A 16,194-nucleotide genomic window follows, 5' to 3' on the forward strand; every position below is an offset into this window, starting at 1 on the left:
GTTGAAAAATGACAATAAAAATCACTCCAAGTACTCTTAAACTATCCACAAGTCATTTATATATTTCTCCTGCCAACCAAGCTGTAGTGTACTAAATTTAAATAGTCACTCCCAGACAGATTCCTTACAGTGGATTGTAAATAATTGCTGCTCTTAATGCTGGAAATCGTTATTGTCTCTTCCCAAGATCAACTAACAATGTACTAACAGGTGACTTTTTGTTCAGTAAGATCATTCACGTGTTCCTTCAATGTTGTGAAAGTTTAATCTGAGATAACTACTTCATCTGAATACTTACATTGTTCTAAAATGTTTAGCCTTACACTAGTATCTTAAATTTCTTTTTGTACTTCCGCAAATTCTCATTGTTCATTTACCTCAGTCTTCACTAGGTCACACTGTTTCATTATCTCAGAATGTAATACGTTTTTAAAATCTAGTGTAATGGATTTCTCTTCTAGTATTTTCCAATTTTTCTTGACATGACTCGGTATTACTTTCTTGTAACTTGCTGCCCTGTTTGTCTGTTTCCTCCTTAGTAGTATCTAATTAGACATTTATTTCAGTAGTTAACTATCCTCTGCAGGGAACTTTTTCGTACCTAACACTTCTTTGTTGTATCTGTCAAATCAGCATTGGTTTGCCCTCTCTCTGCTTTCAGATCAGTATGTAACTCAGAAATAGCTTTTCAAATTTCGTCCATGTTTATTATTAATCTTGACTTACATTTTAGAAAGCAATGCTCGAAGACACATCCCTAATTCATGACAATTACCAAAACTTATTTAGTAATCCACACTTTAAAATGAAATTGTAGTCATTTAGCTGCCTGTCACACCATATCTCGCTGCGTGGTCATCAATCGCCCACCACAGTTGCTCACTATGACTTTTAATTGCATGTTAGCAGCAACAAATTTCTTCATAGTATCTGTGGTAGTGCATGGAGTGAAGTGCACACTTCCTTTCTGCATTTTGTTATTTATTGGGTTGCCAGGAGCAGCATTACAATTTCTCAATAATTCTTAATGTAAAATGGATTTTTCGCCCTAAGTAGTTTGTTCCAGTAATATTCCTAATTGATTTTTGTTTGATATTTCTTGCTTTCATTACCCTTTATGGTGTCATTATTTTAATCTCTTGTGAAGTTTAAGTGTTTTCTTCACTTCCAGTAATTCACTTGACCTGCGTCCTGCACTCGTGGGCCACAAATGACGTGTGTCAGCATGGAATAAGAATTTTAGTACAATAGCGGAGCCGTATACACTGTACCGTAGCTTTTTTGAGATGCTGTCTTCACCACTACATTTGCCACAAATGAGATGTTTAAAATAATTGAGCTCTTGTTAACCTTTCATTATTTTCTGTGTTACATTTTTGTTGTTTTGGACTTCAGAACCCTCTGTTCTTGCATTGCTGTTAATAATTGTTACACCATCTTTCTAATTTCTACCAAATAACATGGGGGCTTTCAGAAGTTTTAATATTTTCTGAAAGAGTTTCAACTGTTTCTCTCTACACTTTGGAATGCAGTGCATCTCTGACACGGGCTGTTGATCCTCGACGTAATTGTTTCTGCATCCGAACAGGTACTTCTTCTCGCCAAGTTGCTGCGATCACCATCTCGTGTCAGAGATGCGAGCCTTCCTCCAGTAAAGCTCACCTTTTTCAAATGAAATTAATAAGTCACACAACATCTGCACTGTTACTTATGACATCTTATTTTATAATTCACAGTTGCGAGTATCGCCTGTGGGTACGGTATATGCACCGTTCCTGTGGAGAGATGTGTATCACCATGTAGCTGTAACAGAAATAATTCATGGGTATTGATTTTGTCTGACTGTAAATACAACCACAAAGTTATCACAGAAAGAAAAGTAGAGAACTTAAAACACAAGCTGTAGGTTTCTTCAGTTATAGCATATCCTTGTCTACAGATCCACATTTTGTATTCAGGTAAACAGTTTTCAAGGCTCTCAGCTGCTATAAAATGGTTTTCAGGTCTCTGACTACACAAATTTTCAGGATGCCCACGGTATTTGGAGAATTATACTTTGGTCCGCTCTTCTCGCACAGGAAATGGAAAGAAATGGCCTTACCAAAGCATCAGAAATACCCCAGAATTTGACACAGTTGGACAGCTGATGAGCTTTTGTAGGAACCCTTTTTCTGTCACAACTTCCCGTTTACCGGAAAATAAAAATTACACTGTCTGTGGTGTGTTGTTTCCCTGCCACTGCTCAAATAGTTCACGTAATTAGCATTCGAGAAGAATTTTAAATAAATTTGCAGTATGAAATTATGTGTATTGTGTTTCAGAAGTATACATTTAAACAAACATAGCATTTGCTAGACCAAAGCACAGTACAAAAATACAAAATTTTATTTGACAGGTTCGAGTTCTGGCTCCGGTATCGCTCCTGCTAAAACTGCGGAGCGATGTAAGTATTGGCCCGCGTGTCGGATGGGCGGAAAGTGTACCTTCCATCACCCGACTCAGACATGCAGGTAGGTGCGGCCCAGACTGGCTCCTGTCAAATTTTGTCAAGTTCTCAAAATTGCTAGTGAGTTAGGTAGTTACTCCTTAATGTTTATAACTAGTGTAACTTTTTCCCCCAAATATGTTACTGTCTTAGCCTATAGTACATTTTCCAGATAAAAAATCTTTGATAACCTTGTCACATAAAAAATACAATAATCCCTCATAATTTTGTGTGTTTTCCATTGTTCCTTAGTTGGTTCTACATTCTCCCCTTGCAAATAAATGAAAGGTAGTTTGTGCCTTCTTCCTGTGCATCTTTTGTTTTCTTGCAGAAGTCCTATGCCCAAAAACCAGTACAGTAACCATTCTGGTGTGTGTGTGTGTGTGTGTGTGTGTGTGTGTGTGTGTGTGTGTGTGTGAACTGTTACTGGGGGAGAGCTCCCATTCAGAGTGGGTGGTGGTGTTTGGAGTGGGTGGTAATGTGGTGGAAGATTCGTGTGTGAAGATTAGACTTTCTTCTGCTGGCGGCCACAAGGCCCGAGCAGTCTCTTGAGGTGGGAAAAAATATTATAATGCAGAGAGATCCGCCCCCGCGATGTTTCCTTCCCTGGCTACGCCGTGGGAATAGGGACAACCCAGACGTCTGGAAGTGAAATAATTCCCACGGTACTTGATCTGTACTCAGACTGATGGACATATTTCTGCTGCAATCAAATTTATTTATTTATTTATTTATTTATTTTTTTTTGTTGAGAATATTGAATACAAAGCTGCACAGTCTACGTCTCTTTGGGTGTCTGATCGTTGAAATGTCATACCTGTGACCATTGCTCCACACACAACTTTCAACGTGGTCCAAGGAATAATCTTTCACAGAGATCTTGCACTTCAAACAGATGAGGAACTCTTGATCCCCAGCAGCAAGGTGTACCTTTTATTAGACGTGTACAAAAAGGTCCAAAGGATAATTGTGCGGATACAGGTACCTTCATCTGAGCCTTTGAAGGGTGTTTCTTCCTGGAGAAGTTTAAGGTCAAAGTGTACAGGTGTAATGTGAAACTTTGTCCCACAATGTATGAGGTTGTTCAGATGTTTGCGCTTTGGGCATATATCTTCCCACTGCACGGTGGACAGTCACTCCGTACATGTTATCAGTTTGCCCAGTTTTCAACAAAGAGCAAGAGATCCAGGAATATAAGCCTATTAACCATCTGTTTTATACTAAGGCACACAAGAAGTGAAAATGCCTACATCTGGATATGACAATCTGAAAATCAGTTATGCTAACACGGCCATTGCACCCCCCCTTCCCCACCTCCACCCCCGACCCCACCCCTATTTTAACCTTCACAAACTAGATCTTCCACCATCCTTCTCTCCCACAGTTCGCACAGTACCTGCTTTGGGAACCACTTCCCACATCTGACTGGAAAGCATTCTCCTTCAACATCTACAGACAGTGGGACTCCCTCTCTGTGGCAACCCCAGACTGGAGGCCTCATGCCAAACAGTAGCTGAAGAAACCACGCGGCTCTCAAGTCTCAAGGCTGTCCGCTCTTCATCTGTTCCCGCATTTATATTTCGGATAGCCCCTCAGATGAACTTTGCCATCAAAGGTTATGAAGGAAAAGAACAAGAAGAACTGGGTGAGGTTCCTCCAATGCCCCCAGAGGTGCCAGATCCCCACAGACAGTTAGATTCCGAACTGATGTTTGTTGATGAGATTTCGTCCCCTCTTGCGACAGGCATTGATCCTGCAGCACTAGTGGCCCTCCTAGCCCCTTCATACTCGAACTGATCACCAGTCGATCGATCGTTCGGTGTGATTGTAATGGGTAGTACTGTTTCCTACCAGAACTACAGCACCTTATTTCCTATTCTTCTGTCATTGGCATAGCTCTGTGAGAAATGCAGTTCACTGGTGACCATTCTCCAACATTCTGTGGCTGTCTTGCATTCCGTCAAAATCACATTGGTCCCAAGAGGGGACCTGGAGAGATCTGTGCTTCGGTTTGTACAGATGTCAGTGAATGAATTGAAATGTTCACTCTGCCACAGAGTGTGCACAGATATGAAACTTCCTGGCAGATTGAAACGGTGTGCCAGACCGGGGCTCGAAATTGGGACCTTTGCTTTCACGGGCACTTTCATCTCTGTGAACTTACAGGCTACCGACTTTCGGCAGCTGTTCCAGGTCTCGTCCTACGGGGTGGTCTATGTACCAATTCGTCAGTTCTCGCATAACACTTTGTAACCCACTTCACAACGGTGTTGCCATCCTCTTCATGTCCGGCTACCTTTTTACTGCAGAGTGACGAGTTGAAGACAATCCGTTACATTTCACTCCTGACTCCTATAATGAACCCTTCACTGAAGGGAAACTACTTCGGGTTCCCGTCTCTATCCACGACACGGGCCCAGGCCCTTATTCAGTTCCCAATCGTAGGATCCGACATCTTAATGTTCCCCAAAAGCGACATCTCCTCAGGGTCTCGAACCCTATTACCTCTGAGGTGCCTTCCCCTCGTGAAGGCGAGATAACGTAGTTTTCTCGATCCTCCAATCGGGGAGAAAGTTGCCGGCCGATTAGCCCGACCGACCTGCTCCGTAATCTGCTTGCTAGCAGATTATACCGGATTCTCAGATCTTTGGGCTTTTTGTCGCCTTCTCAGTGTGACTTCCAGGATGGACGACTGGCTGTCTCCTTATGAAAACTTTTTCTAAATGCGAACACCTCGTCGCTGTCTTTTTTGATTTGCATAAGGCGTATGACACTACTCGGTGTCATCACACTTTACTCACTCCGCATGACGGGGGTTTTGAGGGCCTCCATCTATTTTTATTTGTCAGTTTTTATCCCACAGACTGTTCTGGCTCAGAGTCAGCACTAAACTCTGCTCTACACGAGTTCGAGAGAACAGTGTCGCGCGAGGCTCCGTGTCGAGTGGTGTCACACTCTTCCTCATTACTGTTAATGTGTCGGTGACCCTGTCGCTTCCGGTCTGTACGTCGGAGATTTTTCCATTCGGTACAGCTCCCTCTCGGCAGTCTCTGCCGAATGCCGGCTCCGCGGTGCCGTCCGGAGGGCACCTGCTTGGGCTCTTTTCCTCGGTTTCCAGTTCTCTCCTACAAAAACACGAGTCGTGCATTTCTGTCGACTTGCCACAATCTGTCCCGACCTCGAATTCTACTTACGTACCCGGCATCTGGATGCTGTAGCACAGTCCTGTTCTTCGGCCTCCTTTTTGGTAAAAAGCTGACCTGGCTACCCCCATATACGTCACCTGAAGACTAGCTGCATTCAGCAGCTTAACACTCTCTGCTTCCTTGCCCACACATCTCGGGGTGCAGACCGTGCTGATCTTCTTCTCGTTTACCCGGCCTGGTTTCATCCCAACTGGGTTGTGGGTGCCAGGTTTATGTATTGGCAGCTCCTTCAGCTTTAAAACTGTTGGACTTCAGTTTAGAAGGTGCCAACTTTCAGCCTCCTATGCGATCACCGTTCAACAGTCCCCGGTTGTCCCACATATTCCACTGTCTTTACGTACTGAGGCTGTCGTCTAGGACTACTGGTCAGAGTGGGCTCCCTTCCCTCTGCCGAGATCTCCGTCTCCCCTCCCAGGATTGTGCGTCGTGTGTTTTCTTGCACGTTCCCCCCCGGATGGTGCCCGAGCCACGGATTACGATCTCTCTCGCTCACCGTTCAGTTTGCCGACCACGGGCACAACTTTGTGGGTGCACACGAGATCTCCACTCGTTAGGAAACGGAACGACATCTGGTGGGCTACTGCCCCGGCTAATAAATTCCACACAATTGAGGAGACTACTGCAAGGAGGTGCTGCCCTTCCTCTTCTCTCAGAAGGAACCCACAGTCCTATGTCATCTCTGTGTCAATCGTACCAGGTTAACCTGTAGTTTCCTTTTGTGTAACGAGCTGAGCCCACATTTGGTTGTGGAGTCTTACAGACAGTAGCTTATATATTGGTGGAATGCTCCCTCCTTTCGGGCCTCGGCATTAAGTACAGCTGTGAAAGTGGGTTTTACTCTCAATTACGAGGTTTTTATCTGTTTCTGGAGCAGGGGCAGGGTGATGAGGGACGGAGAGTTTCCTGCCTTATGCCGAGTATAGGGGATCCTCGATGCTGCCGCCTCGACTGGACTGTTCTTACGTCACTCTTTTACTCTGTTTTAATTAATTTTAGATTCAGTTTGCCTCCTTTCTGCCACGTACAATTTTCTATTTTGGGTGTCGCACTTTGTCAAATACTGGGCACTCTCAGTTGTAATGGTGAAGGGGAGGGACAGCTGTGGCTGGGACGTTTCCTGTCGCACGCAGAGCCTTGGCCACACCTACCTGCTGACTTATGTGCTCCGTGGTCGCGTTTTTATTATCGACGGTACAAAAAGTGTCCGTTACAGAAGCCGCCTTGCTTTTACTGTTACAAATTTCCCAATTAGTTCAGAAACCATTTTCCGTCGGTTTCTCTACTTACGAAAGCATCACTCTTGGATCGAGGGACTGATGACGTTCTCATTTGGTTCCTTTCCCCGCTTCCCTCTATCCCCTCCAATGAAACCGACCAGTTGACTGTTTCGAAGAAAATAGACTGTGTCGAATTTTGTGAAAGAGGTTTTTGTTTTGAACTCTGTAACCTCCTCTGTGTAGAATTAGTAATTAGAGTTGGTACTTCTTGCCAGACGCAGTATTCCGCAGAGTGGCTACATCTGACGAGCATTCAAAAAGTACCCAATTAAGTGGGCCACCGGTCGTGCTGTTGGTGCATCTGTCTCATACCTGTGGGGTTTTCACTGTGCTGCAAGTCGAATGGTATCTGTCCAAAATAGTACACCTTTTCCGTTTGGTAAGTTGGCGACAAAATTTGTGCTTTTGGTGCAAACAGGTGCTAGTGTAGTTTCCAGACCGTAGAAATGGCACAGTGACGGGCATGCCACCGGCGCGGACTGACAGACGGTGTTGGACCGCCGATTCGAACCATCTCGCACCTGTCTGTCGAGTTCGTGTGCAAACCTTGTGGTGAGGGACTCTGCCCTTCGCCACTCCTGTTCGCCGGGTCTGCACGGCCGCCACTGTCAAAACGCGTGTCCTACAAGATGAGGCGTATGACAGAGCCGATCCACACGGCCTGCTTCTGATCCGGACTCACGCACATACTGACATCCACTTCTCGTACATTCGCACCTTCCTGTGACCGAGGAGTTACCTGGTGACACCATCCTTTCGCCATCCCTGTGACTATTTATTTATGCTCCAAAGTGCACAATACTTATCAGACTCTGTATCAATTTTGCAATGTCTCTACAGAACAAGCAAAATGTGGAATTGTACTCGCCACTTCATCTGACGTCTCTGTATTTTCCAGGGCATCATTTTAGATCTCCCTGGCAGTGAGACATTCTCTAATGAATATACTTCCAAAGTTTGCTCAGCCAATTCTTAAGTAGACAATTGAAGAAGTGAGTAATGCGGATGTACAGTTAATGTGAGAAAAATTAGCTCAGACGACAGTGAAAGAACAGAGGATGTCCAGTTCCAGAGTTGACTGCAATTCTAGCCTCTTGTATTAGCAGGATGACAGAATTCTAGTAGTACAGTTCACAGTTCTGTGCAGTCTGGGGAGTTGAAAATAGGCACAGGATCTGAAATATGTGCTATAAATTGAAGTACAAATAAATATTCCCTGTGGAGATGTAAGACTGATGTTAGAAAAGTATTCGGTACCGTTTACTACACGTTCTCGAAGTTTGGAATCTGTCCGGTGTCTCCCACTCCTCCTTTTCTCTTTTTCTACCTCCTCTCTTATCTAGGATCCTCAAATTTTCCAAAATGTTGGAGTAGCAATATCTGGATATAAGACACTGGCAGAATATGTACCTCTGCTCATCTACTGAGTCACCTTTGTTTTCCAGGGCATTTCCAGCATGCAAGTTTGGTGAGAAGTGCCTCTACATCCACCCCAACTGCAAGTTCGACGCGGCGTGCACACGGAGGGACTGCCCCTACACTCACTCGAGCCCGCGGCTGAGTGCGGCTGCTGCTACCAGAGGTGAGAGCTGATCACAAGTACAGGTATTTTTTGGTTTTAATTATCTGTCAAAAGAAAATACTGCTGTCAATAAGGAGTGTGTTGCATCGAGTGAAAATAATGACATTTGAAAAGTAACTCGCAACCAGGTGTATGAAGTATACCGAAAGGTGATCTGCCAGGGATAGTGGTGTTCTGATATGCCACAAAAAATAATACAAAAGAAATGTGCAGAATTCATTATGTAGTGTAAGTGTAGGGAGACAGTTCCCCATAAATGGACTAGAACTTCAGAAGTCAGGCAAGACACTAGCTCTCTCTCCGTACCTCGAGAAATATACATTAAAATTATCACATGCAGTGTATAAGAAACATTGTTGTGATATCAGACAAACAAACTGTAAACAGCTGTGCATCCGTCACTAGGAGATTTGCCAGCTGGAGAACAAATTACAAAATGTCAATCGTTCGGTAGACCTCGGTTCACTCGTTGCACGATTCCGTCAGTATGGACTGTGTGATTTCCATCCCTTATTTTGTCTCACACACTTGTGTGTGACACACTTTATAAATTTGAGCAGCTGCGAATGTTTTACAAATAACATTACAGCACACACTTTGCAGCAAGCCACAATGAAGATGTTTGGAACCTTTTTAATTTGTTTTTGTCTGCATTCAAATCACTGTTGAATCAAAACAGTGACTTCTGTGAATGTGTAAACAGTAGATATATGCCACTACATCTGTTCTGAGCTGTGAAATATGCCTCATAAATTTTTAGACAGCTTTTCAGTTAGCTTCATGAAAATCAGTACCGATTACCCCCGATAAATGAAGTGCCACTTTGACAGCTCAGTGTAGTGAAGAACACGAGTGTACACTGTAGTTTCTACTGGACTTCAGCCGGGTAGTGGGAGTTCTGAAATGAAAGACTATGTGGGTGAGGGAATTGCAAAAAACAAGAACTGTACACAGTGACTTTTCATGCTTTCCCAACAGATCTGTTGCAAATACACTTCTCTGTTTTGCCGCCGGATAGTATTGTGTAACTCGTACAGTATTTCCTCGATGCAACTGCTCGACATCATGAGGTGGTGGCAGCTGTTGCTGTCACTGCTGCAAGGCGCTACTGATGATAATTGTACGGCGGCGTCGGAATTTATCACGACGGGTGCAGGCAATACACGTGAGCAGGAAGACGCCCGTAGTTGGAGGAAAGCGGCGCACATGGAGCCGCAGAAAGGCCATCCGCGGGTGCGCTATGGGCAATGACTGTGCTGCCGGACGCTCCTGCGGTTAAAGTCTGAACTAAATCTCAGTTACGCGTTGTGTCACTTAATGAATTGGAAGTTCTTGTTTCCCCTGTTTTTGATTTAATGGCAGCCAGTGCTGGATTCCATGTGGCGCTTACTTGAAAACCTGCATCCCTGTCGATAAGATTGTCCGCCGTGTGGATATGTATGGCCTCCTTAATGACACAGTCCCAGAAAGATGACACTGGGGATAAAATTTCTGTCTGTTCGTAAAGCATACGATGTCCTGTGTCCAGGCAATGCTCCGCTACTGCTGATTTATCAGGTTTCCCCAGGCGTGTATGACGATGGTGTTCGACGCTATGTTCTTGCACGGTCCTGGACGTCTTAATCAGAAGAAGAGCTGATGGTACACTGGGACACAGCATCTATCACAAATCGACTCATACAGAGCTATATTTGCAGGCCACATTTTGCCATAATCCTGCGCAGCAAGGTAGTGTCCTATGATCTTTGGTGCACAGAGCACACGTAGTCTCGGAAGCCACAGTCTACCTGGTAAGCTACAACACCTGAGAACGGTATTCCAACAGGATGGCTATTCCGATAGGCAGATGCACCACGCATTCGATTCCGAGCAAACTCGAAGCAGGGATGTACATGAAGATACAGAGGCACCCACTGCAACAGCGTTCTTGCCCAGTTTTGGTGGCATGTCTTCGAGAATAGAAAGAATCCTCAAAAAGCACGACGTCAAGTGTGTTTTTCGGCCACTGGAAAAATTGAGGAATTTATTGTACTCAGTCAAACAACCTTGGCCTTAGGAAACGTGGCGTGTATAAAATCCCATGCCAGTGTGGAAAATCTTATATTAAACAGACATGCCGAACCGTGCAAGAACATTGCGTCGAACACCATCGTGATACACTCCTGGGGCAACCTGATAAATCAATGGTAGTGGAGCGTTTCGTGGACACAGGGCATTGTATGCTTTACGAACAGACAGAAATTTTATCCCCAGCGTCATCTTTCTGGGACTGTGTCATTGTGGAGGTCATACGTATCTGCACGGCGGACAATCTTATCGACAGGGATGCAGGTTTTCAACTAAGCGCCACCTGGAATCCAGCACTGGCTGCCATTAAATCAAAAACAGGGAAAACAAGAACTTCCAATTCATCAAGTGACGCAACGCGTAACTGAGATTTAGTTCAGAGTTAAACCGCAGGAGCGTCCGGCAGCACAGTCATTGCCCATAGCGCACGCACAGATGGCCTTTCTGCGGCTCCCAGCAGGGGGTACCAGGTGTGCCGCTTTCCTCCAACTACGAGCGTCTTCCTGCTCACGTGTATTGCCTACACCCGTCGTGATAAATTTCGCCGCCGCCGTACAATTATCATCAGTAGCGCCTTGCAGCAGTGACAGCAGCAGCTGCCACCACCTGATGATGTCAAGCAGTTGCATCGAGGAAATATTGTGCGAGTTGCACAATACGATCCAGTGGCAAACCCGAGAAGCGTATTTGCAAAGTTGTTAGATCCTCAAACTGTGAAAACATAGAATGGATGGATGTTAATGGGACACATCTGAACAACCTTATTTTTTACTGTTTGTGTGTAGAGCAGACAAACTTCAGCAAGAAATAAAACAACTCAATACAGCAATTTTGAAAACAGATCTGAATGCTGAGGATAATAATAATAATAAAATAATGTATAAACGACGTATTGATAAGACAGTACTAAAATTGAAGAACAAAGTTTCGGGACCGGTGTTGTAGTTCTCCCATTTAGGGCAGTTTGAAACAATAACTCGATAGGCAGCAAATGAATAAATGTAGGAGTGGAGAGTAGAAGTGGCCCGCAGTGCTGCTGCCGAAGTAGGTAAGGTTTCTAAATTTAAGTTTCTCGCATGCTTGGAAAGGAATGTTTACATAAAGTGCATGTTACCAATGGAAAGTTAACAAAACGATCACAAGGCAGACAGAAGGGGAAAGCATGCTTGTGATGTATGGAAATGGAATAGAAGTGTGTGAAACGTGTAGTGAGGGGAACATACGGAAGGATGACCGAGGGGGCTCTCCGCGGGGTTCTGGTAACAAAATACTGAGACAATGACATTTTGGAACATGTGAAAAGACATTGGAAAACATTCAGTAGGAATACGGATGGGCTCTGGTAACAAAATACTGACACGATGATATTTTGGAACGTGTGAAAAGACATTAGAAAACATTCGGTAGGAATATGGATGGATATCGTCAAAGACTGTAACCCATAGAAAAGTGTAGATGGCGGCGACTGAGAATCTTCGTTTATTACTTCGACGAAGATTTTTCTTATGACAGCTGGAGGCATACTCAAACCACCGTATGTGAATTTGAACAAACTGGAGGTCAGGAGTTAAGTGTTTTGTATTTTGCACTTTTCTAATAAGAGACTTTTTCAAATAAAGGAAACTCACATCAGTGATTAAATGAAATTCATGTCTTCCGAATATGGGAGTTAAAAACTCTTTCGTGCAGTCGTTCTCCCCTCGATGTGTAAACATTCCAGATCCTCGGCACTGCACTGCCCGCACAGACTTCAAAATTGCTGTCCGATTTCTACAGTGATACTTCCCAGCTGAGTTTAAACAATTCATTATCACGTCGGCATTTGAGCCGCAGCTATCCTCTACTCCTCATGTTATTCGAATTCTTCATACACTCGGCCTGTGAATGGACCTTTTGGCACCTCCTTCCTTACCTTCACTGGTGTCGTGCTCTGGTAGTGTTTACTGCACGGAGTGTTTACCGACCTGTGTCACGTCCACAGGTTCTGCGCAGTCCAGCAGCGGCACGGCGGTCTGCCGCTTCTTCCCCGGTTGCACCAACCCGGCTTGCCGCTTTCTGCATCCCAAGGTAAGTGAGCCCACACTACTGCATCTTGCAGTCTGTATCTCTTACTATTCGTTCTTCACGTACATTTTGTGATTCTTCTATTCTATTTTTTATGTATATGCTAGTAGAAAGTTCGCCGATGACATTGCAATCGGCGAACTTCCTACTAGCATACACATAAAAAATGGAATAGATGACATTGTAATTCTATCAGAGACAGCAAAGGACTTGGAAGAGCAGTTGAACGGAATGGACAGTGTCTTGAAAGGAGGATATAAGATGAACATCAACAAATGCAAAACGAGGATAATGGAATGTAGTCGAATTAAGTCTGGTGATGCTGAGGGAATTAGATTAGTAAATGAGACACTTAAAGTAGTGAATGAGTTTTGCTATTTGGTGAGCAAAATAACTGATGATGGTCGAAGTAGAGAAGATGTAAAATGTAGACTGGCAATGGCAAGGAAAGCGTTTCTGAAGAAGAGAAATTTGTTAACATCGAGTATAGATTAAAGTGTCAGGAAGTCGTTTCTGAAAGTATTTGTATGGAGTGTAGCCATGTATGGAAGTGAAACGTGGACGATAAATAATTTGGACAAGAAGAGAATAGAATCTTTCGAAATGTGGTGCTACAGAAAAATGTTGAAGATTAGATGGGTAGATCACATAACTAATGATGAAGTATTGAATAGAATAGGGGAGAAGAGGAGTCTGTGGCACAACTTGACAAAAAGAAGGGACCGGTTAGTAGGACATGTTCTGAGGCATCAAGAGATCACAAATGTAGCATTGGAGGGCAGCGTGGAGGGTAAAAATCATAGAGGGAGACCAAGAGATGAATACACTAAGCAGATTCAGAAGGATGTAGGTTGCAGTAAGTACTGGGAGATGAAGAAGCTTGCACAGGATAGAGTAGCATGAAGAGCTGCATCAAACCAGTCTCAAGACTGAAGACCACAACAACAGCAGTAGAAAGTAGAGAATATTAACCGACAGTGGCACAAGGGTGGATCTCTGTTCTTACATGACGGAAGTTGAGGACCATATACATTCTAATTGCTTAATAGGCCATGGGAGAAGTAGTGGGGAGAGGGTAGTTTTTAATCTTGGTGGGACAAAGTACGTGCACCAGTCTGTCGCATTTGCTGTGGGGAAGCTATCGGGGGCTTTGCAGCACCCCTCTATCTCCTGCGATTGTCCTACTGCATAGTGGGAGGATCTGCCAATGTGCCTTCCGGATCCTCCCCTCCCCCCTCCGGGATCATAAAAACCAACGGTTGCTTCATCAGGAAAGAGGGAAGGAGAGGGAAAGACGAAAGGATGTGGGTTTTAAGGGAGAGGGTAAGGAGTCATTCCAATCCCGGGAGTGAAAAGACTTACCTTAGGGGGAAAAAAGGACAGGTATACATTCGCGCACACACACACACACACACACACACACACACACACACACACACACACACACACACCCATATCCAAACGCACATACACAAGAAGACATTTTGTCTGCCTGTGTCTGTGTCTGTCTCATACACAGACACAGGCGGACAAAATGTCTGCTTGTGTATGTGCGGTTGGATATGGATATAATAGAGGGAAACATTCCACGTGGGAAAAATATATCTAAAAACAAAGATGATGTGACTTACCAAACACAAGTGCTGGCAGGTCGATAGACACACAAACATACACACAAAATTCGAGCTTTAGCAACCGACGGTTGCTTCATCAGGAAAGAGGGAAGGAGAGGGAAAGACGAAAGGATGTTGGTTTCAAGGGAGAGGGTCAGGAGTCATTCCAATCCCGGGAGCGGAAAGACTTACCTTATGGGGAAAAAGGGACAGGTATGCGCACGCGCCCACACACACACACACACACACACACACACACACACACACACACACACACATCCATCTGCACATATACAGACACAAGCAGACATACGTAAAGGCAAAGAGTTTGGACAGAGATGTCAGTCGAGGTGGAAGTACAGAGGCAAACATGTTGAATGACAGGTGAGGTATGAGCGGCAGCAACTTGAAATTAGCGGAGGTTGAGGCCTGGTGGGTAATGGGAAGAGAGGATATATTGAAGGGCAAGTTCCCATCTCCGAAGTTCTGATAGGTTGGTGTCAGTGGGAAGTATCCAGGTAACCCGGATGGTGTAACACTGTGCCAAGATGTGCTGGCCGTGCACCAAGGCACGTTTAGCCACAGGGTTATCCTCATTACCAACAAACACTGTCTGCCTGTGTCCGTTCATGCGAATGGACAGTTTGTTGCTGGTCATTCCCACATAGAAAGCTGAACAGTATAGGCAGGTCAGTTGGTAAATCACGTGGGTGCTTTCACACGTGGCTCTGCCTTTGATCGTGTACACCTTCCAGGTTACAGGACTGGAGTAGGTGGTGGTGGGAGGGTGCATGGGACAGGTTTTACACCGGGGGCGGTTACAAGGGTAAGAGCCAGAGGGTAGGGAAGGTGGTTTGGGGATTTCATAGCGACGAACCAAGAGGTTACAAAGGTTAGGTGGATGGCGGGAAGACACTCTTGGTAGAATGGGGAGGATTTCATGAAGGATGGATCTCATTTCGGGGCAGGATTTGAGGAAGTCGTATCCCTGCTGGAGAGCCACATTCAGAGTCTGGTCCAGTCCCGGAAAGTATCATGTTACAAGTGGGGCACTTTTGGGGTTCTTCTGTGGGAGGTTCTGGGTGTGAGGGGATGAGGAAGTGGCTCTGGTTATTTGCTTCTGTACCAAGTCGGGAGGGTAGTTGCAGGATGCAAAATCTGTTTACAGGTTGTTCGTGCAATGGTTCAGGGATTCAGGATTGGAGCAGATTCATTTTCCACGAAGACCTAGGCTGTAGGGAAGGGATCGTTTGATATGGAATGGGTGGCAGCTGTCATAATGGAGATACTGTTTCTTGTTGATGGGTTTGATGTGGACAGATGTGTGAATCTGGCCATTGGACAGATGGAGGTCAACGTCAAGGAAAGTGACATGGGATTTGGAGTAGGACCAGGTGAATCTGATGGAACCAAAGGAGTTGAGGTTGGAGAGGGAATTCTGGAGTTCTTCTTCAGTGTGAGTCCAGATCATGAAGATGTCGTCAATAAATCTGTACCAAACTTTGGGTTGGCAGGCCTGGGTAACCAAGAAGGCTTCCTGTAAGCGACCCATAAGTAGGTTGGCATACGAGGGGGCCCATCCTGGTACCCATGGCTGTTCCCTTTAATTGTTGGTATGTCTGGCCTTCGAAAGTGAAGAAGTTGTGAGTCAGGATGAATCTGGCGAACACACACACACACACACACACACACACACACACACACACACACACACACACACACACACACACAATCCTAACTCAGGCCAGCATTTGTGGCTCATTACATTAATATATATATATTTATTTTCATGACCACTTCCGTGGTTCTTCATTATTACCTATACTAAAATACTTATTAAACAGACATTATATACAACAGGTCCTTACAGAAACTACTGAGCATAATTCAGGCCAACTTC

At 44.7% G+C, this 16,194-nt stretch overlaps 1 protein-coding gene across 5 annotated transcripts in view; it reads left to right on the forward strand.

Annotated features, from left to right (window-relative positions):
* Positions 1-16,194, forward strand: part of LOC124717052 (zinc finger CCCH domain-containing protein 14) — a 192,382-nt gene that overhangs the window by 154,633 nt on the left and 21,555 nt on the right. For all 5 annotated transcript variants that reach the window (XM_047243727.1, XM_047243728.1, XM_047243729.1 and 2 more), the window contains 3 exons: positions 2,396-2,510; positions 8,414-8,550; positions 12,599-12,684. In XM_047243727.1, coding sequence (XP_047099683.1) covers positions 2,396-2,510; positions 8,414-8,550; positions 12,599-12,684 — 338 coding nt within the window. The remainder of the gene's footprint in view (positions 1-2,395; positions 2,511-8,413; positions 8,551-12,598; positions 12,685-16,194) is intronic.

The sequence above is a fragment of the Schistocerca piceifrons genome, chromosome 9, assembly GCF_021461385.2.
Source record: "Schistocerca piceifrons isolate TAMUIC-IGC-003096 chromosome 9, iqSchPice1.1, whole genome shotgun sequence".
NCBI lineage: Eukaryota > Metazoa > Arthropoda > Insecta > Orthoptera > Acrididae > Schistocerca > Schistocerca piceifrons.